Source organism: Microcaecilia unicolor, chromosome 1 (genome assembly GCF_901765095.1).
Source record: "Microcaecilia unicolor chromosome 1, aMicUni1.1, whole genome shotgun sequence".
NCBI classification, from domain to species: domain Eukaryota; kingdom Metazoa; phylum Chordata; class Amphibia; order Gymnophiona; family Siphonopidae; genus Microcaecilia; species Microcaecilia unicolor.
The window spans coordinates 590,030,654-590,055,509 of record NC_044031.1 but is presented as its reverse complement, the minus strand read 5'-3'; the positions used below and the strand labels follow the sequence as shown (position 1 = coordinate 590,055,509).

Here is a 24,856-nt window from a genome sequence, read left to right as displayed (position 1 = left end):
TGTGGTTTGTCTGAAAATGTGCTTACCCCTGACACAGTTTCGGTGAAACGAGGGTCCCTTTGTTGGGTTTATCATCTGGTGCTGGTTGCACTGCATGTATGCATTGAAAACTTTTCAGTTAAGTTATATTTGTTCGCTGTATATGATATGTTTATTTGTGTTTCAGACCACTCCTTCAGGTACTGCTGGTCTATTTTGTTCTCACACTGGCTTGCAGTGACTGTTTGTTGACATACTGTGACTGCTCACATTTTTGTGGTGGAGTTTTTTAATACCATTTGGCATTTTTCTGCACCTACATTACATTTTGTGTTAGTGACGGGGAGTGGGCCTGCGATGGTTTCTGCTTTAGTCCCTGTTATTGAGACTTTGTCTTGGATGGGGCATTTAGTTTTGAGGATTTACTCCTTTGCCCTTTTCTTTTTCTCTTGTTCTTGCTGGGTTTTTTTTTTTTTTTTTTTGCACTAGATTTGGTTTTTCTGTAGTGGTCACATGTATGTGAGCAAGTTGAGCAGGGTATTTTGAATTATTTTTGAAATTGGTAGTGCAATGTTACCCTTCTTCCCAGGTAGTGTTGTCTGACATCATCCTCAGGCTCACTCACCTAGCGGTGAGAAAATGGACACATGGTCTGGCGAAAGTCAACAGACAGATTGGGGGTTGGTTGACAGTACAGGGGAAGGGGGGGGGGGGGTTACCAACTTAGGCATTAATGGGTTGATATGCAATCTAAAGGCTTAATTGGGCATGATAAAATTAATCTGTCTGATATTGGAATGGACCTGTTTCTCAATGATATACAATAAATTATTGAACATTTTTTCAGTGTTATGATTCTATAGGCTGTAGTTTGGAATCTTAATTGGGGGTAGGGCAATTGATAAGGTCTCTGGCACTGTGGTGGACACCCGAGCTATGGGGGGGTTGTAGCTCATGGGGGATGGGTCATAACAAAAGCAGGGTTCATGATTTAATTATCATGGTGGGTCTCGTGACCTGGTTAATGGGCATAGGGTTCCATTCCTGTTTCAAGGTCCTTAGCTTTCAAGGTGGGGCTATGGGAAAGGAGATTGTCAGAGATGGAGCAGTTGATGACTTGCTACTTTGCTGATAAGGTAAGTAGCTGGGAGGGGGGATGGTTTGTCTCAATATTTAAGCATAGCTCGGAGTATTACTGTTTGGAATTTTGTCACAATCTTCATAGATGTGGCCTATTTCCAATTGGTGTGCTGTTTGATTTGTGTAAGGTTTAATGTAAGAATGGTATTAAAGGGAAGGGGGAGGAAAGGGACAGAGTCATAAGTAAGGCAGTCCCAGCTCCAATGATTAGAGATAAGCCCGGGAGCTAGTCTTGAAGGGCCCCTGTTAACCATGGGCTGGGGCACTTACCTTGACTCTGAACTTGGGAAGCCAGAGAGAAAATTCGAGAAGGTGAAGAGGATCATGAGGAAGGCAGTGAGTAGTGCCCCTGGTCATCCAACATGATTGGCCATGTCAAGTAATGTACTTATTCCCAGCGGAACCCTGGTGACCCCATTGGCTGGGCCATCAGGTAGGGGTGGGTTTGCCAGCATGAGTATTTAAAGCCCCTCTGAGTCTCATGGTTTTTCCCTGCTCCTTGGAGGCGACTTATTGTCCTGCCCACATTTATATTGGCTTGGTTGGGATTGTTCTTCTGTTGTAAGGGTGTGACAATGTTTGGGGTTTATTATGTTATAGTTGTCACAGTGGGCAAACAACCGAGCTAAAGGGGTTGTGGCCCCAGGGGATGAGCCATAACAATAGCAGGGTTCAAGATTTGATTATCATGGTGGATCTCAGGACCTGGTTAGAGTATTGAGGTCCGTGCCTGCTCCAAGCAGGGCTGGCTATGGGGGGAGGGGCAAACGGGGAAGCTGCCCTGGGCCCCACAGCTCCAGGGGGCCCAGAGGTCCAGGCATCTCTTCCCCTTCTCTCCACCACAGTCCATTTTTCCTCTCTTCCCCTCACCTTCCTGATCTTCTTTTAAAAATGTATTTCCCTTCTCAGAGGGACCCAGGTTCAGCAGCCATCCTCACAAGCTGCCTTTGGATGTCCCCGCTTTCCCTCTGTGCTGTGATCCACCCCCTCTGATGCAATTTCCTGTTTCTGCCTGGGCGGATCGCTGCAGAGAGGGAAAGCTTTTGAGACAGCTGGAGGTAGCATGTGAGGATGGCTGCTGGGGGCCTTTCTGAAAAGAGAAATAAATTTGTAAAGAAAACCGCAAGATGAGGGGAAGGGAGGGAGATGGACCATGGTGGGAAGAAGGGTAAGAGATGCCTGGACCGTGTAGTAGCAATGCAGTGGGGAAATCGGGCAAGGGGAGGGGATCAGAGATCAGGGACCCCCTCCTTAATTTCTGCCCTGGGCCCTACCATGTCTAAAACCAGCCCTGGCTCCAAGATCCTAGCTGTCAAGGCAGAGATGGCGCAGTGGCAATAATCAGAGATGGAGCGGTAGATGAACACTGCAAGACAAGTAGCGGGGGGGGGGGGGGGGGGGGGGGGAAACCTTGTCTCAATATTTAAGTTGGCCTAATGGTTAGAGCACCAGTCTTGACATCCAGAGGTGGCCAGTTTAAATCCTGCTGCTACTCCTTGTGATCTTGGGCAAGTCACTTAACCCTCCATTGCCTCAGATACAAAATTAGATTGTGAGCCCTTCAGGGACAGAGAAATATCCAGTGTATGTATGTAACTCACCTTCAGCTACAAAAAAGCTGTGAGCAAAATCCAAATAAATAAAGTGTAACTGGAGGTGCTACTGTTTGGAATTTTGTTACAATTTAAGATGTGGACTGTTTACTTCCAATTGGTGTGCTGTTTGATTTTTGTAAGGTAATGTAAGAACGGTATTAAACGGAAGGGGGGGGGGGGGAGGGACATGGAGTCATAGGCAAGGCAGTTCCCGGCCAATGGTTAATTACTTAGATACAGATGGAAGTTAATGATATGACCTTGGGATAAGGGTCACAGAATGTCTTCTGCTGGTATGCACAGAAACGTTTACACTAACATATCCATTAAGAGCTAATTGAAGCATACCTATTTTAGTTTCCTTATTTTATGTGCCCCTCCCCCTCCACATACACACACACGGCTCTGATATGCACAAAACAATTCAGTTCAGAAACAAGAAAATGCGCAGACCTCCCCACCTCGCACATTGAAAAAACACCGTGATGCATCTTTCATAATTTCCTGCTAAGCTGAAATGGAAGGTCAGGACGCGTTTTTTTTTTCCCCCCACGTTAAAAAGTGCCCGTGATTCACTCGTTCTCCCTTCAGCTATTCGGGTCTTCATTCATCAGTTCGGCTTCTTCTACTGATTCAGTTTTCTTAATCAGAATCCCCCCCTCCCCCCGGTGAGGCTTTTGGAGGCGTGCAAGCACAAACTACAGTGCAAGAAGAGAAGCACCTGATTTCAGCTACAGGAGACGCTCCCTTCCGCCCAGCATTAAGTTCAGCACCCGTCGGTATATCAGAGACCAGCCAGAAGCACCGCAAGGTCCAGCGGCCGTCCGGGCTGGAGGAAGGCGAGAGGCTGGCTGTGACGTCACAGGGCAGCGTCAGCTGACTGCAGACTCTGCGTCTTCCAGCAGGTCTTTACTCCAGTAATGCACATTCTATGCTGGGCTCCAATGCGCTCCACATCTACAGCACTTGTGTAAAAGCAGCGAGGCTGAGAACCATCCTAGCAGCTGCTTCCTTCTTCCCACCAGCTTAATCAGCATCAAGAAAAGCCTTTTAAAAAAACAAAATGCATAACAAAGGACTGCTGCTGCATTCTTGCTTGCCACCTAAGTAAGAAGGGACCTTTTTCTAGGGGGGATTTAGAAATAGCAACAATGGATTTTCTTTCTTTGCAGTCTTTGGTCCCCAAAGTGCCACTTCGGGAAAGAAACTTAATGGGCTGCAGCCAGCCGATTCTGTGCTTCCCTGGACCTTAATAAGAACTCCTGTCCAAGAGGTCGGATTCTATCCCTGCTTGCATTTCCGCGCTTGGAAATTTAATGTATTTTGCCAAAGGCTTTAAGTCTTTCATGAAAGCTTCGCACCGATCAGTGATTTACTGCTCCGCGCACTCGGGCACTCCATTGTGAACTGACTGAGCACTGAGTACCGGCTCTGAAACTGAACTTGTAATTGTAGCTATGTATATTATTGCCTGCCGACAGTAGCACTTGTCTTACTTCTCTTCCCATCCAGGAGTTTTACAAGGTGATACTTTCCGTTGCAGACAAATATTCAGCATCCAAGACGCTGCGGGATTTGCAATTATGATGGAAATGCCAATTTTCTTGCATGGGGAAATCGTCTGCACCTAGATCAGATTCCTTGGCTTTATCAATGCCCTCATCAAAAGCTCAATTTCAAGCCTGGGTGGATTCCGTCAGGCCTTCGAGGATTACAGAGGCCGAATAAGTGATACAACTGAATGTAAAATAAAATAAAAACTAATTACTCGGTTTCTAGGTATTCTTGATCCACTGGTGATAAGCTTATCTTTAATTGTTATTGTCACGACTCCAGGGACCAAATGGGCAATGTGATTCCTGAATATTCCCGACCAGATGTTTTATTTTGCAACCTTGTAAGATATATGCCCTCCCACAGTCTGAAACATCGTTTTTAAAAAGTGCAATAGAACAGATCCGTTTAACACATGATCACAGTTCATCTTCAAACTACACGGGAAAAATGGTGACACGGGTGTCCCAAGTCGAAGTGCAAAATGAAACTTTTGAACTACCAGCTCAGATCCCAAGGAACCACCTTTCTGTAGCCCAGAACAGCAGCTACTAAAAAAACAAAAACAACAAACAAACAAACAGATGTATTTCAGTAAACGTGCAAAGCAAAAACTCTACAGCTCCACCATGGAACTCTCTGAAGTGAGGTGCTCAAGTGACAGCGAGGAACTTTACACCATTAACAGGACACCGACCGGGAACAGCAGCACCAGACCGAAAAGGCTTCTTTGGCAAACGGCAGTGAGACACATCACCGAGCAGAGGTTCATCAACGAGCACAAAAGCTCCTCAGAGGAGTCCTACCCCCACAATGGCAGCAGGCAGTCCACCAGCAAGACCTCCGGTGGCGACAGACACAGCAACGGAGGGGGCACCAAGGTGTTCCCAGAAAGGACCAACAGCGACCTGGGCTTCCTCCACCTAGACTGCGCCCCCAGCAATTCCGATTTCTTTTTGAACTGGGGTTACACCTACCGGGGGGTCATCTTCCCCACCTTGAGGAATTCCTTCAAATCCAGGGATCTGGAAAGGCTTTACCAGCGGTATTTTCTGGGGCAGAGGCGCAAGTCCGAAGTGGTCATGAACATTTTGGACATCCTGACCAAACTGACCTTGCTGGTCTTGCATCTCACTTTGGCGTCGGCGCCCATGGACCCCATCAAAGGCATTTTACTGGGATTTTTTACTGGGATCGAAGTGGTGATTTGTGCCTTAGTAGTGGTCAGGAAGGACTTGACTTCCTACACGTATTTACAGTACAGTGGGGTGGTGACTTGGGTGGCCATGGCTACTCAGATCCTCGCAGCAGGTCTTGGCTATGGCCTGCTGGGGGATGGCATTGGTTATGTGCTCTTTACCCTCTTCGCCACCTACAGCATGCTTCCATTGCCCCTCACTTGGGCTATTCTCGCTGGATTGGTAACCTCTCTTCTACAAATTGTGATGCAGCTGGTTATCCCCCGACTCGCAGTGACTTCCATCAACCAGGTAGAGTCTTTCCCTCAATTTTTATAGTTAGGGTGGAATTGCATGACTTAACTACTTGTTGGTTCAAGCATACTGTATTGCCGGATATTGTTCTGTTCAGGTTTCCTTTTGTGTGTGCTGTTTTCATTCAACCCTTTTGCAGGTGTCGATCCCTGAGAATTCTGCAGAGTTGCAAATAATGTGGAAGTGTTTATTATAGCACTGGAAAGAGGCGCAAATTGATTTTATGGTAACTAGACTATTCTAACTGGCCATCTGCTTGTCATTCTTCTGTACATCAGGCTGCTTTCCTTGTTGGGTATATGTTTGATAAGATCTGTAAACTCCGCCGTAGCTGCACAGATTTTTTTTTTTTTTCTTAGCAATGTTCAAGCAAAAATTCTTGCTTGTTGGTCTTTGCCCTTCACTTCCAGTTCTTGAGTAGTTTTGTGACTTCAATGTTTACCAGAAACTTGCATACTGTGGGGTACGTTTGTCACTCTTTCATACCCCCAAAATGCATACCGTACATTCATAAAAACAAAACAAAAAAAATATCTCTACAAATCCCCCCTTTCCCAAGATTTCAGAAAGGTTACATAGCTTAGATCTGTTGCTGATCCTTGGCGTTTAAACGAGTCTTTTTGTGCTTATATTCAAAGTTCAAACACAATTACACTCACTGCAAAAGCATAGATAAGACACCAAGGGGGGATACACTAAAATCATTTGTATTGTTGCATCTACCCGATAAAAATTGAATGCAACTGAGAATTGTGTGAATCCTGTGTTGCTAAACTACATGGTTTGCTAAATTACTAAGACATAAGCTTTCATTCAGTTAAATGCACGCATTTTTATCAATGAACTCCTTACCCAGGAAGATACATGCCTACGCTGAAGAATCAGGAGCAGCCAGCAGTGTTTGTGCACGTTGTTCATAGGCTGTGATCCCTTCCCAACACATTTAAGAAACGAATATTTTCCTTAGCGATCAAGAAAAATGCAAATTTGTTTTGCATTCTGTATTTATCTTCCCTGGTGGACTAAAGGTTTTGAAATTAACATCACATTTATCTCCAAGCATATATTGCCTCTCTGCTGTAATACCGCATACCTTGTTACCGAGGGGAGGGGGGGAGGGGGAGGTGCGCAGAGCTACAGGATGTAAAAATAGCTCGGCCAGTTGCTCCCCAGAGCACACTGGGATCACTCCTCTAGTCTTAGATCTCAATATTTTCCTTTTGCCTTTTTGACTTTCCAGAATATTAATTTGGCTCCCTCTAGTGGTTTTATGATCCTTCCCCTCGAGGCGGATTCCAAATTAGCTTGGTACTTGGCCAGTTTTCACTGTCTTCTGCCATGAAACCTTCCCAGTCCGATGTAGAAGACAGTTTATACAGGCGTGGTGGAAAACACTAAGGGGCTTTCCGTTTTCACCTTGAACTGAGAGCATAAGGCACTCCAAAGACATGGAAATAAGTTCTATCTTTGTGATAAAGATTGACAGCACTATGTTCATGCATCTATTGTTTTGGCTAAACCTTGGGTGACACAAGCATTTTGGAACACTTGTCGTTTGCTACAGGCCTGTAACTAGAAAGGCTTGCTTGTTGAAAGAATTCTTTCATGTTAAAATTGGTTGGCTAGCTGCACAGATGAGATCCATGCAGCATACAACAGGAGCAGGGGACAAAACGGGAGCCATTCATTTGTGTGTGTGTGAAAGAGACAGAGAGAGGGTATGGTTTGGATATCTATCTATCTATTTTTTTTCACAGTTTGAGGATGACCTAAATCAATGATTAGCACTTTCTGAAAAGGGTATGTTTGCATCATTAACAAATAAATAAACAAACAAATACAATAACACTACATCCCTCCCCCAAATGAAAGCATAACATATATTACAAAAAAAGAAAAAAACATATAGATATAAATATTTTTTTCTTTTTTTTGTAATATATGTTATGCTTTCATATGGGAGAGGGCTGTAAGGGCTGTTAAGGATGCAAACATACCCTTTTTGGAAAGTGCTAATCATGGATTTAGGTCACCCTCAGACTGTGAAATAAATTTCCTACAGGCAAGAGGTCAGTTTAGTGACCATTGAATATAATAAGCCAAGTATTTATTGGTCATGAAGAAGACAGTAGGTAATTAAGGTGCTCAGTTTCAAAGCACATAGACTTACAAAGATATGTACATATATAACTTTGTAAGTCTATATGCTTTGAAAATGAGCTTCTTAATCAGTTGCATTATGAAGTGATAGCAGTGAGACACTTTATTGCAGAAATTAGAGATATGTCCATGGTTGTTTATTTGTTTGCTGGTTCCTAATATTGCAATATTCATGCTGTACTTGTTTCAATAAAAAACCTTGTTAAATTTAAAAAAAAACAGCAACAACAATCTCATTAATTTATTGCTCATGAAATATGCCTGATTAAGAACACAGCAGACTGAAATGCTTTATTTCTTAACAGAACAGGTGCAACGAGGGTATCTGTGAAGCATCTCCCAACGCTGTTTTGCCAGTGCTCCTCAGCCTTGCTATGGAGAATGAAACTCTTTTCTGAGACCTCTTTGATCTCCCATAATACTAGTATCAGTGCCAGATCATGACAGTGGTTTCAGTGATGTCGGATACTATCTGTTGGGCACTGGACTGTGACCTCTCATTCATTTTACATAGACTAATGGCTCTCAGAGGAGGAGGAGCCTAATAGAACAGCAGGCTGAGAACCAGGGGAGCCCAGTTCAAATCCCACCGCAGCTCCTCGTGATCTTTGGCAAGTCACTTAGGGGCCCTTTTAGGGGCCTAGTGGTTAGAGTGGTAGACCTTGGTCCTGAGGAACTGAGTTCAAGTCCCACTTCAGGCACAGGCAGCTCCTTGTGACTCTGGGCAAGTCACATAACCCTCCATTGCCCCATGTAAGCCGCATTGAGCCTGCCATGAGTGGGAAAGCGCGGGGTACAAATGTAACACACACAAAAAAAAAACAGCAGTAGGACTACCGTCAGGGTAGCACACAGCAAATCAGCTCTACTTCCAGGCTCGCCCAGGAGTCTGCCAGTAGATCCATTTCTGCGTTACGCCTTTTCTGGAGTTAGTTTTTATTTTCTAGCACCAGTAGGCGGGGAGTAGGGATGCCCGGCAGTAATCAGGCAATGTTACGTGCTGCCCGATTACCACTGGAGCCCTCACCGCCTCCTAAGGGATTCGGCAGTAAATAGCACGCAACAATATTTTAGGTAGCACACGACCATTTACTGCCTCTGTTCGGAAAATGCCCTTTTACCTGCTGCAGTAAAAGGTGGCCTTGGCATGTGGCGATCCCACGCACTGATGCCACCATGGGATACCTTTTACCATCGCTTAGTAAACGGGCCCTTTAATCTTCCATTGCCTTCTGTATAAACTTAGGTTGTGAGCCCTCCAGAGACAAAAAGATACTGACTGTGCCTGAATGCATACCATTTCAATAGCTTTTGGACTTGCAGGTGGTATATAAGAAATTAAAACAAAAATAAAATAACATCTTTCATTCCATAGCAAGCTCAATTTGAAGTGATGAAGAGGTGAAAGATTCCATAATCCCACGCCAGTTCCTATGAATCATCCAGTCCCCCTACAGTATTCCTACATCTTCAGTGTTTTTTTTGCATTGAAAATACATATTGTTCTGATATTTTTATCCTTAATTAACGTTCTTATGCACACACATGCTTTTATTCAGTTGACAGTTCTGGTACTAATGCAGAAGCCAGCATTTATCAGGATAAAATATCTGTGGGTCTCCTATTATAAAGGGAATTGCATTTTTTAATGAAATTAGTGATACAGTCAACATTTCTAAAAAAAAAAAATGTATTCTACAGTAATAAAGCTGAACCTGTCATCTAATTTGACTTCCAAGCGTAGCTTTTCATCTCAGCATATGTGATCCTAAAGCGCATAGGTTTGCATAGCATCTTTATTAGCTAGCATCGATTAGAGTTTACCTATAGATACTGGAGTCAATATTCAGCCCATCGTGTAAACTGTTGACAGCTGCGGGCTGAGTTCACCCCAGATATTCAATGCCGGGGAATGTCTGGCCTCCCACATTGACTCTTCGGGTTAGTGTAGCAACTCAGAAGTTAACTGGACAGTGACTGATATTGAGATTGGTGCTCAGCTAGCTCTGCAGATAAAAGTAGGACAGCATTAACTGGTTACATACTGGATCCACCCATACCCCGTCCTAGCCAGTTAGTGCTTTAGTGATTAGAGGGGATATTCAGCTGCACTGTCCAGTTAAGTCCCACTGAATATCCGGGCATGGCCAGCTCAGTGGAGTTTATCCAGCCAAGAGCCTCTCCAACCTAGTCAAACCCTTTTGAATATTATCCGCAATGTATCATTTCCCATGATAAAACATCAAAAATTGTGGTCAGATGATATGTCAATCACCTATTGTACTTACTGAAATACACATTTTGATCAAGTACACCATGCATCTGTTTTCTTTATCCTATCATTTACTATTGAAGCAATTTCCCCTTTGTTCTCCAAGGGTGTAATGTTTTGCATACAGAAATACAATGTACATATTTAAAAAGTGAACGTTATTAATTCCTCTTAATTTCCTTACCTTGAATCCTGTAAAACCAGTCCAGAGAAGTGGTTTTGTCCCTTCCAGCAGATGAAGGTAGAGATACTGAATCATTCTGTGACATCACCAGTGTAAGGTCTGGTGAAGACTGGAAGTTCCCAGTATGCTACTGCCAAAGCCACACACCAATATCAATAGCCCCATTAACACCACTACAACATATATATTCTCTGCCATGAGAACTCTTAACTCTATACAAATACTGGAAAAGAACAGGTAAAGCCTGAAGATATACCAAAGGTTGCAGTCTTCCAGAGTGGGTTCTGGACTGATCTTGCAGGATTCAAGGAAAGCAAATTAACAGATATGAATGAATTTCACCTTCCTTTTCATCCTGCAAGACCATGTCACTTCTTTGCAGATAACCTCATTCCTTCCCCCCTTTCCCCTCCCCTCCCCCAGAGGTCACCTGGGAATGGGTTGAAAGAGCCTTCAGGCCCACTGACACCACTTTTCCACAAATAATGTAGGCTGTCTCAATGGCAGCCTTAATCCAGTGAGCTATAGATGACATAAAAGCCACATACCTTTACACAGAACTCTGAAAGAGTATGAAGAGGCTGTCTGATAACCAGTACAAGTTAGTAGCCTCCAAATACAGCAGCAAGGCCCTGCATATGTCCAGTTTATGTTGCATCTTGGCTGATCCAAAATGATTGAGCTCAGAGAAAGCTGGAAAAACAACAGCCTGATTCACATGGAATAGAGAGCTTACCTATGTTTAGAAAGAAGGCACCATTTTGAGGGAGACTGATCCCCTCGAAAAGGATAACTAAGAGACCGTACATGAAAGGGTCTGTAATTCTGACACCCATCTTGCCAAGGAAATAGCCACTAGGAACACTGATTTCAGGGTATGGCCCTTGATGCATTCTTCATCGTTTCAAACGGAGGGTCCAAGGGAGTATTCAGAATTAGGGTAAGATCTCACTGAGGGAAAACTGCCTGAATTGGGGGATTGGATCTGTCTGACCCCTTGCAAAAATAAAAAAGCATAATACATGGATGTTCTGCTAAGGAAGTGTCAAGAATCCTGTCTAAAACTCACAAGGCCTGTAATCTGTACCTTTAGAGAGTTAAAGGCCAAACTGTACTCCAATTCTGACTGCAAAAACTCCAGCACCTCTGGAAAATGAACGTGCCACAGGGACCACAAGCTCTCTGCACACCAGTCCTCAAATATTCTCCAGATTCTCATATAGACCATGAGTGTGGACTTCCTGAAAGCCTTCAGGACAATGGGTAACCCCGATTTCTTAGGTGTCCCCTCTCAAAGACCAGAATGTAAACAAAAAGGGATTGGGGGCTTCCAACAGCACTGATCTCTGTTGGAGTAGTCCTGATCCCCATGGAAACTGGAGAGGAGGCTCCTTCTCCAGACACATGAGGTCAGCATATGAAGACTGATGGGACCAATCCAGAGTCACCAGCAGAAGAATCTGACCTACTAGTGTGTTATGGGCAAGAAAACATGAAATTCCTGTGACCATAGAGCCCACTAGGAGAGCAATAACCTCCAGTGTAGCCACCATCGAACTGAGGAGCTCCTTCTGGGACTGCAGCTTGACCATGTGCTCCTCAGGAAGAAACACTGTACTTAGACTGGTGTTGAAATGCACTCTAAGGTACTCCAGCCTTTGGGTTGAAGTCAGGAGGCTCTTGGAAAAATTGACCACCCAGCCAAGGCTCTTGAGGTAAAAAATTGCTTGTGCTGTGGCTGTCTGGGAAGCCATAGCACAAATGAGATGGACTGTTAGCCAGTCTTCCAGATAGGGATGGACAGAGACCTCTTGCTGCAGAGGTGAGCAGCCACCACTATTATGCTCTTTGAGAAGGTCCAGGAAGTTGTGAGGCCAAAAGGGAAAGCCCTGAAATGAAAGTGCCTGTCCAACACAGGGAATTGGAAATACCACTTCTAGAGTCCTTGAATTGCAATGTGCAAGTACACCGTCTAAAGATTTAGGAAGGTCAAAAACTCACTCAGCCTCACTGAGGTAATCGCTGAGCAGAGTGTCTTCTTGCAGAACTAGGGTACTCAAAGGGAGGCATTCACCCCTTTGAGATCCAAATGGACCTGAAAGAGCCTCCCTCTTTTAGTACCACAAAATAAATGGAATAACATTTCTGTCCCTCCTCCTGTGGAGAGACTGGCTCTGCCATCTCTATGCTATAATTGCTACTGCAAGGTGTCCTATACTGCTTTTCTCCTTACAGTGGACTTGAAAAGGGGATGCCATAAAGACATCAGAACTAGCTTCAGTGAACTCGAATGTGTATCGCAGCTGCACCATCTTCAGCATCCACTGGTTAGTAGTGATACAGGCCCGCTTATGATGAAACTGTGAGATTGTGCCTCCCACTAGCACCAGCAAGGGGCCCAGCTGGCCATCACTGGAGCCTTTACCTGTTTTACTGAAAGAGGAGGATCCAGGATCCCTTGGCCTCTGGGTTCATTAACTCATTAGTGCCCAACATTCTCATATGGGAGCTTATTATGGGAACATTGGGCACTAATGGGTTAAATGACAAGGATTTCTGACACCTCTGGGGAACAGAATCTGAAGAACACCTGGGATACTGAGACTTCCCTTAATCTCACCATGTAGGCCTACCATAATCTCACCATCTAGCCCTGGTACCAGAAGGCCATGAGGCCACACAGGGATGGTCCTCGGGAAGATATTGTGGTTTTATTTCACCCAAGTCCTTCACATCTTCTCCAGGCCCTCACCAAACAAGCATCCTCAAAATGGCAGCTTATTCAAGCACACTATGGAGGCTGTATTTGCTGCCTAATGGTGCAGTCGCAGCCATCTTTGGGCAATCACCATGGAGGCAAACAAATGTGTGGAAAATGTAAAAAGGTCATAGAGAAAATTCCCCAGGAAGGTAGCTCCTGACTGTAAGTGTACCACCTCAAGTGACTCTGGGAGCTGTTGAACTGATCTCCAGAGAACCCAAATTACATAGCTATTACAGGCGACCACCTGATCTCCCACCATTAAAGAAGTAAAGGCCTGCTTTAGAAGTTGCTGAACCTTCCTGTTGTGTGGGTCCTTTGGTGTTAAAGGTTTTTATATGTATTTTTTGGGCATTGATGACAACTGCTAAGTAGTATGTGGATGCTGGAATAGTGTCTTTATTATTAATAATTAATTGTTAGTAGCCAATTATTGTGTGTTAATGGCCAACTAATTTAGTTGCACACACAACTCAGGATCATGCTCAAATTTGGGCAAACTTTATAAAATTTTTGCAAGGCTCCATCATCTTCTACTAGGTGATACTATATGGAAGACTGCTGTGTCTCTGGCAAGAGGTTGATGTTTTCTCCCATCTCAGTGAGGATTTCAGAGGCCAGGTCTCAGGCATGTTGGTGTTCTATGGGGGGAGGGGCTTCCTCAGGCAGGTGTACCTACCTGGAGAGAGTGCCTCCTCTCTGGGAGAGGGGGGAAGTTGGAAATGCTTGGAAGGTCTTTGTTATTGGAGGAGATCGGGATTCTGAAAGGGTTGCTGCCTTGCCTTGGGCTGGTTTGTGGTGGATGTAAAGACAAGACAGAGAACGTGAACACGGTAAAACGCCCATGATCACCTTTGCCTGGGCTTTCTATTGTGTGTAGGATATGCATTTCCTTAACATAATGACAATGCAACTAATGCTAATTTAGCATGCATACTAAAATAAATATTTGTATGCTATTTAGTGACATTGTCCCATAGATATAAGGATTACTTCATGTTTTAAGTCAATGAAATTTAGGGGTCCCTTTACTAAACTGTGGTAGGTTTTGCAGTTACTGCACATTAAACACAAAAATAAACACGCAATAACTTGAAAACTTGTGTGGTAAATATAGTGATCTGCCCTGTATTTACCGCACAGGACAGTCTGATAATACAGTACACCACATTACCTGGAGTGGTGGATAGTGCAGGAGTACCCACTCTATCTTCCACTGCAGATAACATGGTGTGGCTCCCATAAAATAAATAAATAAACCCCATGTATCCTGGCACGGCGGTGCACCCTCCCCATGATCTGAACCCCTCCCACACACATCAAAGCGCCAGACATCTCTCTGATCCCCCCCCCCAGCACACAACTCTGATCCCTAACTTAGTGGGCCACTCCCCCATCATCTCTGCTAAACATCTAAGTTCCCCCAGAGGACCCTTCCCACCCTTATGCAGAAACCTTGCCCCCCATGAAAAACATAATTGCCCTCCCCAGAGGCCACTCATCTCTCCCCATTCCTACCTCTCTCCCACCCAGTTACACCCCTGCTCAGTCCTCTTTTCTCCAAAATGAAGACCCCAGATCTGTTTAGCCATTCTTCATAAAGAAGATGCCCCATCCTCCTTATCATTTTTATTGCCCTTCTTTGACCCTCTTCCAGTTCCATTATATCCTTTTTGAGATGGGGGCAACCAGAATGACATGCAACACTCAAACTGCAATAACTCTGTCCAGTTATAAAGAGGCATAATGATATTCTTGGTTTTGTTCTCCATTCCTTTCTGAATAATCTCCGACATACCTACTTAAAAAGCTCATCAAAATGAATAATATCAGGCAAACAAGATAATATTCTGCAGAACTGAATTTGCAGCTGCAATGAGGAATCTTCTTATGTTTTTTTTCAATATATCAATGGACAACTATATTCTTTTTAATCCAAAATTGCATTCCACCTAGATCATCTCCTACTGTATGATATTATAAGTGGATACCAAACAAGATATTGAAAAGACATGTCAGAAGTCGCAATAATATTGCAGCTCTTTGATATTTCATTTTAATGCATTCATTTCATGACATCATTCCTTTTAAAATGAAACATGTTTGGCCAAAGCCATAACTTAAGCCTGGAAGCACCATCCAGATGAAAAAAAAAACCCTGCAATCTTTTAAATTTGCTTGTTTTATTTCTGTCACATACAGGTGCCAATTCTTATACACAGTTTAAAATATGTTAATTTTGATAAATCTCTGTCTAAAGTGGAACAATATAAAACAGATGAGCATAATTTAAATAGATATTAATCTATTATAATTTGTGCAGGATCACATTTTATTGATCGCTTTCTTTATGAGCAAACATTTTAAGAAGGCGTTTGATCACTAAAAGGCCATTTTCTGCATTGGTTTCCTCTGCTGCCAGCTTTTGCACGATCAGCCCTGAAGGTTAGAAAAACAGTTCATTTAGAAGACTAATTAAGTGTTGCAGCAAACAGCATTCAGATTCAAGACTGAAGCAGAGCCATTTTATCATCTCAGGCCAGCTACGATCAGCTGAAACAAACTGATAGTTTTGCGATTTTGATCTTATGAGAATGCATGACGGCCATTAGTGAACTCTGTATTTTGACATTAATGATATAGTAGTCTTCATAACTTGATTTTTACACAGGGAGGAAGGATTGTTATTGTTTAGGTGTCCTTATTATTTTGTGTGATTTCAGACAGGAAGGCTACAGTTTTTTTGTTTTGTTTTGTTTTTAAATTCAAATGTGCAGTATAATAGTTATGCATTGACCTTGGAAGCTGAATAAGGATTGATGGCATGAGTTTAGGGCTCTTCAGCTCAGAAAACAGAAACAGATGGGTGAGGGGAGATATGATTGAGGTACAAAAATCCTGAGTAGTGTAGAAGTGAATTGATTTTTTTACTCCTTCAATGGGTGGCGGTAAGGGTTCCACCTCCCCCGAAATGGCCATGCGGCAAGTGCTTTATTTGCTGCCCTGCCATTTCCTGAAGGAAAGCGAGGCCGGCCCTTTGCCGCAGCTTGGTAAAAGGGGGCCTTAGTCTGGTCTAAGATAATATGATCTAATGATAGATCTAATGTCCTATTGTGGATTAAAAACCAGTTAAAAGAAAACAGAAAGTAGGGTTAAATGGTCAGTATTCTCTCTTTTTTTAAAAAATTTATTTATAAGAATTTAATTGTACAAGCACTAAAATAACTTGCCAGAAATACAGACAAAATAATACAAGAATTATTTCAATCAGGTAATTATAAACTCTTCCTTAGACCACAAAATAGGGAGAGTGAAACAAGACAAGGAGATCAATTAAACAACAGTAAACAAAGAAAATGTGGTGTTAACCTGATTATCCCCAGTTATTTATTATCTGAATCATTATTCCACATTGATCGTCTGGTTGGCTTCTTCAAACCCAAAACGGTGTATAGTCAATTTATTTCGTTGGAAACATACTTATCGTATTTTTCGGACTATAAGACGCACTTTTTTCCCCAAAAATTTGGGAGGAAAATGGGGGGTGCGTCTTATAGTTCAAAGGTAGACTTCTTCCTACTCACGCGATCTTCCCTGGTGGTCTAGTGATGTCGGGGCAGGAAAGAGCCCCCTCTTTCCTGCCCAGCGCGCTGCTCTCCATCCTCCTGTATGCAGCCTGACGGTCTCGGCGAGATTCAAAATGGCCACCGAGACTTCAATTCTCTTTCCTGCCCCGACGTCACTAGACCACCAGGGAAGATTGCGTGAGTAGGAAGAAGTGGTGACAGGGCCGGGGGGAGGGCGGGATTCGGACAAGACACACCGGAGCACCTAGGTTTTAGAGTTGGGAAAAAGGAAAAAAAAATTTTTCCTATTTCCCTCCTCTAAAACCTAGGTGCGTCTTATGGTCCAGTGCGTCTTATAGTCCGAAAAATACGGTATTATCCAATATTAGTGGAAATAATACAACTGATTTCATTTTTTCTCTTTTAAAACCAGAAATTATTTAACAATACAAACACTTGAGTCTCTAATCCAATTCCCACTGATTAAGGTAATCCCAGTTTCACAGGCTTCACTCCTTTTGAATAAATATACTAAGAGGAATCATTTCAGAGGAAAAAACTTTAGGAGTCATACCCGGAACTCTGGGAAAACAACAATCTCGATATTAATCATCTGTAATAATATTCATTTTGTTCAAATTTTTCTGGTCTATTATCTTCAAATTCTTAACCATTTCCTATTCCTGTAGAACTTAATTTGCCATATCAATTTTTCATTCTCAAATGATTCAATTAGATTATCCATATGGCTCACTAATAAGATTATATCGGAAGCAAACTTATTTACTACCACCGTTAGGTCCTGGAGCACCTTCCAGATGATATTCAATGTAACCTCCATGGGAGCCAAAAACTCCAAGCTGATAGCTCTTGCGGTTTAGGAGTGGCACCGCTGACACGAGTTCAGATGTAAACGACTTCCGTTTCAGCATACACTCCTAACTCCCTCCTCCACTCCTTTGGACATGGTGGTTAAATGATTTGGGAGCGATGAAGTTGTTTCCAGGTCCAAGAGCGTCGACGCTCCTTTGCCGGCGCTAATCAAAGGACTCACCAACCCAATCATCTGTGGGCAGCTCATCATGCAGCGGTCCCACACTTGCTGCACAGGGGACAAAATGCTGGCCATCGGCGGCTGACCCACCGATTGTCCCCTTCCTCTCAGTTAAGGTAACTGCAATTGAAGAGAGGAAATTTCAAGTAAACAAAGACAAAACGTGAGAGGTCAGCTGGGCCGTTGAGCGTACGAGCTTCAGGTCGCCATCTTTTCACTCTCCCTAATTGGGACACTCTTTGTCTGGTTTCTCCTCAGAGGCTTGTATGATATGAGTAACCCTTTAGCATAGCCCTCTGAGTCATTGAAACACGGAAGCCCCTCCACCACTAACAAGGTGGTGTCCCTTCGAAGGGAAATGGTCAGTATTCTCAATGAAGAAGGGTAGATAAAGTGGGGTTCCCCAGGTGTCTGTGCTGGGACTGCTGCTTTTTAAGACATTTATAAATGATCTAGAGATGGGAGTAACTAGTGAGGTAATTAAATTTGCTGATGACACAAAGTTATTCAATGTTGTTAAATCGCATGAGGATTGTAGAAAATTGCAAGAGGACCTTACGAGGCTGCAAGACTGGGGATCCAAATGGCAGATGATGTTTAATGTGAGCAAGTGCAAAGTGAAGCATGTGAGAAAGAGGAACCCATACTATAGCTACATGATGAAAGGTTCCACATTAGGAGTCACTATCCAGGAAAGAGATTTAGGTATCATCGTTGATGATATGTTGAAACCTTCTGCTCAATATGCTGCAGCGGCGGCTAAGAAAGCAAATAGAACGTTAGGAATTATTAGGAAAGGAATGTAGAACAAAATGAGATAATTATAATGCCTTTATACTATGTGCAATTCTGGTCACTGCATCTCAAAAAAGATATAGCATATATCGCACTGTGATTGACTGAGAGAAACCTGGAGGGGCATAATCAAAAGAGACGTCCACATAGTTTTGATTTGGACATCCTTGCACGTCCCGATCCCCGATTCTCCCCGGCGGTGGTCATTTCGGGCACGTAAGAAAAACATGTCCAAAAAGGACGCCCATCACAAAATCTGAAGGAAAAAAACGTCCAAGTGCTCGTCAGGGACATCCTTTTTTTTTTTTAGAGTGACGTGTATGAAGTCGTCTTTGGCATGCGCAGAGCAGCCAGCCAGCATAACGATTGGCTGCTCTGCGCATGCTCGGCTGGCCGACTGGCTTCCCCTCCTTAGGAAGGAAATCGCATGCAAATGAGCTAACAGCAAGCAGCTCATTTGAATATGATTCCTTCATGCATGCCCATTTTTTACCGATTTGCTAAGGGATCGGTAAGGGAAGGGCTGTTTCCGTAGAGTAAGTGCATCTGGCTGACAATGAGCAGTTGATTTCAATTCAGTCTTTGTGCAGTAGCTGCTACCAGTGTCATCAACCATATAAGCTTCTTGCAACCCCTGCAAACGTGACATGCATGGCCAAGGCAACTGGCCCAATGGGTCCTTGACCTTAGTTCTGAGTTGTCACTGGTGGGGTCTTCCCTTTCACTTGTCTCTGCAACCTTCTCTTCCCCTGATCTATTCACTGTCAGCGGGCCCTCTCCATATGGGCTGTCTGTGATTGCTCAGACTTCCCAGATCGCTGTTCTGCTTCCAAAAAACTAGCCTCTACTGAAGCCTGCATGGTCGCCTCCTTATTATGTTCTCTATATGATTTGCCACCTTTTATGAAAGCCAAACTGATGCAGCCATAGGTATCTAATATTTTCCTGTCACAGTTTCTCACTCAGCTCCTCATTTCACTTTGCCTCCTTAGAGTAGTAAGATAAATATCCAAATGCACCTCAATTTTGTATGTGTCCCGTATTAATGGTTCCAAGGATCTAGCTTTCTTTGCCACAATCTCTTTCATCTGGAAGCTATAAAAATGGTTCTATATAATGGTGCAAGTTGGATCTAGGGGCTTACAGGGCCTTATGTGCATTTTCAATATGCATGAAGACAGCCAAGTCCATGCACATTTCATCCTTCAGGAGGCACATTACTATTTTGCCCACCACCTCCACTTGGTTCACGGACTCAGCACTCTTTGGCACTCCACTTAATCGCAGGTTACAATGACTCCTCCAGTTCTCTAGATCTTCTAACTTGTTCCATATCTTGGAGTGTTGATTACTGAAGTCCACAAATTTATCCTCCGAAGTTGTAAGGGTATCAGCTTGTTCTTCTAATTGCACCTCCACATCTTTGATTTAACAGCCTAGTTCTGCATTATTGAAGCAAAGGTCAACTGCTAACATTGCAAATTTCATCCCTGCTGCTGCCATGCCCTGCTTTAAGCTCTGTAAACCAGTGTGGTAGTGTGTCCGTTTTATTTAAAGCTAAGCTCTTTTTGAATAATTATGATGTATATGATTGAAGGAACATTGTTTAAGGTGATTGATCAAATATACAAATACATTTTGAAAAAAAGGACCAATGAAGATCGAAGGCATGTCATGAGCATTATTTTTTCATATATGAGACCTGCTATCTTGTTGTTCTGAGGGTCCATAACCACAGTTCTTGAATTGATGAGTGTATGTCATTGACTGAAGTTCTTTGATTATAGAAGATGAGCATATTAATTATTTGTTGATGAGATTCATGCTTTTGAGTTGTTTTTAATATCTCTGCATGTTATGAACATATTGAATCCATTTTAAAGGATTTTTCATTAACTTCTGTAAAAGCACCTACCGTTCCACTGGTATGATAAGCTGATTATTTGTAGACATTGAGGCCATCTCTTCCTTTGCTCCCTCCTCTTCTCCCTTGCATCATGGTATCTGCGCATGTCATCTTGGATCTTCTATGCCTGCTACTACTCACCACTGAGTAGAGAGCTGCTATCTTTTTTTTTTTTTGGCATGACACTGAAATACGGGACTGCCAATGCATAGCACTGTAGTGGGTAAGCAAAATCACTTGGATTGACGTGGTTTATCACCACAATACAGAGAGGCTACATGGAGCTCCCACCTTGCCTGCCTGGTGCGAAAGTGGTGGACCTTGTGCGTCATCTAGATAGGATTTTAGATAGTGCTGGGGAGCAACAGCTGTCTTGCTACATGTGGGTACCAATGACATAGGAAAATTTGGGAGGGAGGTTTTGGAAGCCAAATTTAGGCTCTTAGGCAGAAAGCTGAAATCCAGATCCTCCAGGGTATCATTTTCGGAAATGATGCCCATTCCAAGTGAAGGACCCATAAGGCAGGTGAAGCTCTGAAGTCTCAATACATGGTTGAGACAATGGTGCAGAGATGAGTGATTTAGATTTGTTAGGAACTGGGCAACATTCTGGGAAAGGGAGAGAGTGTTCTGAAAGGATTGGCTCCACCTTAACCAGGATGGATCAAGGCTGCTAGCACTAACATAAAAAAAAAAGATAGGGCAGCTTTTAAACTAAAATAGGGGATGGGAGAAGCTGACAGTTGCTCAGGAGTGCAAGGTTCGGTGTGGAGTATCCTTGACGGATACTATTGAAACAGGATCTTTAGGACATCCCAATAGAGAGGTTTCAATAATGTTGAAACAAAGTCAGGAGTGTTTAATAGGAAAAACAGAGTAAAAGATGCAAATTATCCCCGTCAACTTCAAAGCAAGTTGTAGATGCAAGGAAAAAAACACAATTAGAAGCCTAAAAAATAATATGGTATAGTTGGAGTATATAGCACTAAATGAAGAGGTAGATATAACAGGCATCTCAGAGACCTGGTGGAAGGAGAATAATAAGATATTGTGGGGCCCTTTTACTAAGCTGTGTAGGCGCCTATGCATGCCCAATGCATGCTAATTCAGAACTTCTGCCAGGCTACTGCATGGCCCGGGTGGTAATTTAATTTTTTATACGCATCCGCTATGTGCGCCAGAAAATATATTTTATTTACCAGTGTGCGGCGCTAACTGGGCAGTAATCGGCATTGTATGTGCACTGACGACTACTGCCCAGTTAACGCTTGAGACCTTACTGCTAAGTGAATGGGTGGCGGTAAGGTCTAAGACCCAAAATGGACGCACACCAATTTTTATTTTGCCACACATCCATTTTCGACAAAAAATGCCTTTTTTGCAGGCGCACTGAAAAATGGATCTGTGCATGTCCAAAACATACGCCTACAGTAGCACAGGCCATATTTCAGCACACCTCAGTAAAAGGACCCCTGTGTTGTCAGGATACAAATTATATCGCAATGATAGTGTGGATCAAATTGAAGGTGAGATTGTTCTATATGTTAAAGAGGGAATTATGTCAAACAAAATAAATATTCTACATGAAACAGATAACAGCTTAGAATCCTTGTGGATAGAAATTCCATGTATGAAGGGAAGGGGTATACTAGTAGGGATGTACTACCACCAGGACAGAATGAACAGACAGATGAAATGTTTACAGAAATTAAGAAAGCAGACAAATTGGGCAACATTATAATAATGAGTAATTTCAATGACCCCGATATTGACTGGATAAATGTTAGATCAGGGAGCACTAGGGAGATAACACTCTTAGGTGTAATACATTATTGCTTTTTGGAGCAACTGGTCCAAGAACTGACAAGAGGTGGAGCTATTTTAGATCTAGTCCTTAATGGAATGCAGGGCATAGTACAAGATGTAACAGTGTTGGATTTGCTGGAAAACAGTGATCATAACATGATCACATTTGAGCTGATTTCTGGAGTGAAGTCACTAAAGAAATATACTGTAGTAACATTTAATTTTTGAAAGGGTGACTATGACAAAATAAGGAAAGTGTTTAAAAGAAGCTAAAAGGGTCTGCCTCAAAGGTTAGGAATTTAAATCAGGCATGGACAATGTTTGAAAATACCATTGACCAAATGTTATCCACACATTATCAAAGGAGGAAAGAAGTTCAAATGACAGCCAGCATGGTTAAAAGGTGAAGTGAAAGAGTCTATTAGAGCCAAAAGACCATCCTTCAAAGAATGGAAAAAGGATCCGAATGGAGAAGATAAGAACATAAGCACTGTCAAGCTGGCTGCAAAACATTGATAAAGAAGGCTAAAAGAAAAACTTGCCACTGAGACAATAAATTATAGTAACACCTTTTTCTGTACATCAGAAGTAGAAAGAGTGGCCTAGTGGTTAGGGTGGTGGACTTTGGTCCTGGGGAACTGAGGAACTGAGTTCGATTCCCACTTCAGGCACAGGCAGCTCCTTGTGACTCTGGGCAAGTCACTTAACCCTCCATTGCCCCATGAAAGCCGCATTGAGCCTGCCATGAGTGGGAAAGCACGGGGTATAAATGTAATTAAAAAAAAAAAAAAAAAAAAAGCCTGCGAGGGAATCTGTGGAACCATTAGATGATGAAGGAGCAAAAGGGGCCAGTACTATTTAACATATTTATAAATGATCTGGAAATCAGAACTGTGAGTGAGATGAATAAATTTGCAGATGATACAAAACTATTCAAAGCTGTCAAAACAGATGTGGATTGTGAAAAAGACCTTGGGAAATTGGAGGACTGGGCATCCAAATAGCAGAAGAAATTTAATGCGGACAAATGCAAAGTGATGCACATTGTAAAGAATAATCCAAATAACAGTTACCTGATACTAGGGCCCACCTTGGGGATCTCACGCAAGAAAAAGATCTAGATGTCATTGTAGATAATATGCTGAAATCTTCTGCCCAGTGTGCAGTAGCGACCAAAAAAGCAAACAGGATGCTAGGAATTATTAGGAAAGGAATGCAAAATAAGACCAAGAATATTATAATGCCTCTGTATTGCTCCAAGGTGCGATCTCACCTTGAGTATTGCATTCAGTTCTGGTTGCCATATCTCAAAAAAGATATAGCAGAATTAGAAAAGGTTCAAAGAAGAGTGACTAAAATGATAAAGGGGAAAGAAATCCTCCTTATGAGGAAAGGTTAAAGAGGTTATGTGGAAATACTTTTAAAACAAATAGGAGGAAATATTTTTCACTCAAAGAATAGTTAAGTTCTGGAACTCGTTGCTGGAGGATTTGGTAACAGCGGTTAGTGTATCTGGGTTTAAAAATGTTTTGGACAAGTTCCTGGAGGGAAAGTCCATAGTCTGTTATTGATGGACATGGGGGAAGCCACTGCTTGCTCCTGGATTGGTAGCATGGAATGTTGCTACTAATTGGGTTTCTGCCAGGTACTTGTGACCTAGATTGGCCACTGTTAGAAACAGGATACTGAGCTAGATGGACCATTGGTCTGACCCAGTATGGCTATTCTTATATTCAGATGACCATTTTGGCCCAGTGACATTACTTCCAGACCCTTACACACTTTATTCTGCCTGCAATCCAGTGCCAAGGTATTTCTTTAAGGGTCTGGATCTGTGCTTCACTGCAGTACTGATGAGAAATGTGATTATCTTGTGGGAATGACTCTCATGTAATGCTATATAAATAATTTATAACAATATCCTTAATTGACTGTTCTTGATCAAAACCATCCGCTCCCACTCACAGACACAGGAAATAATACCTACTGGAAAAATAGGCTTTAGTTTTTGCAATCCTACAAAAATGCATTGTAATTTGTCATTTACTTCTTCCGTTAAAGGCCTGGTTGAAGAGTCAAGCTTTCACCTGCTTCCTGAAGTAGAGATAGTCTTGTATTAAGTGAAGCCTTTCAGGCACTGCATTCCAAAGCATGGGGGCTATTCTGGAGACGGCTCACATGCGAGCATCACATCGTGTGATGTCCTTTGGAGAGGGTATGGTTAGGGAAACTCCTTGGGAGGACCTTAGTGATCTTGAAGGAGTATAGAATGAGATCCTGTTCTACAAGTACTCTGTGCCATTTCCTTTAAGGGCCTTGAAGGTCAAACAGAGAGTTTAAATTTGGCTCAGCATTCTACTGGTAGCCATTAAAGTTTAAGCAAAATTGGTGTGATGTAGTCATGTCGCTTACAACCTTCTATTAGTCTTGCTGCAGCATTATGAATCATTTGGAGCTGGTGCAAACACATTGAAGTCAGAACCCCGGTATAACTGAATGTGACTCACCTTGAGCTACTACTGAAAAGGTGTGAGCAAAGTCCAAATAAATAATAATTGTACAATGTTCAATTCAGGACCCTTTTTAATAAG

General features: G+C 42.8%; 1 protein-coding gene across 1 annotated transcript in view; it reads left to right on the top strand.

Moving 5' to 3' along the window:
* The first annotated feature begins 3,659 nt into the window (after positions 1-3,659).
* ADCY8 (adenylate cyclase 8) overlaps positions 3,660-24,856 on the top strand; it is a 578,382-nt gene continuing 557,185 nt past the window's right edge. The window contains exon 1 of the mRNA XM_030219235.1: positions 3,660-5,758. Coding sequence (XP_030075095.1) covers positions 4,853-5,758 — 906 coding nt within the window. The 5' untranslated portion in view covers positions 3,660-4,852. The remainder of the gene's footprint in view (positions 5,759-24,856) is intronic.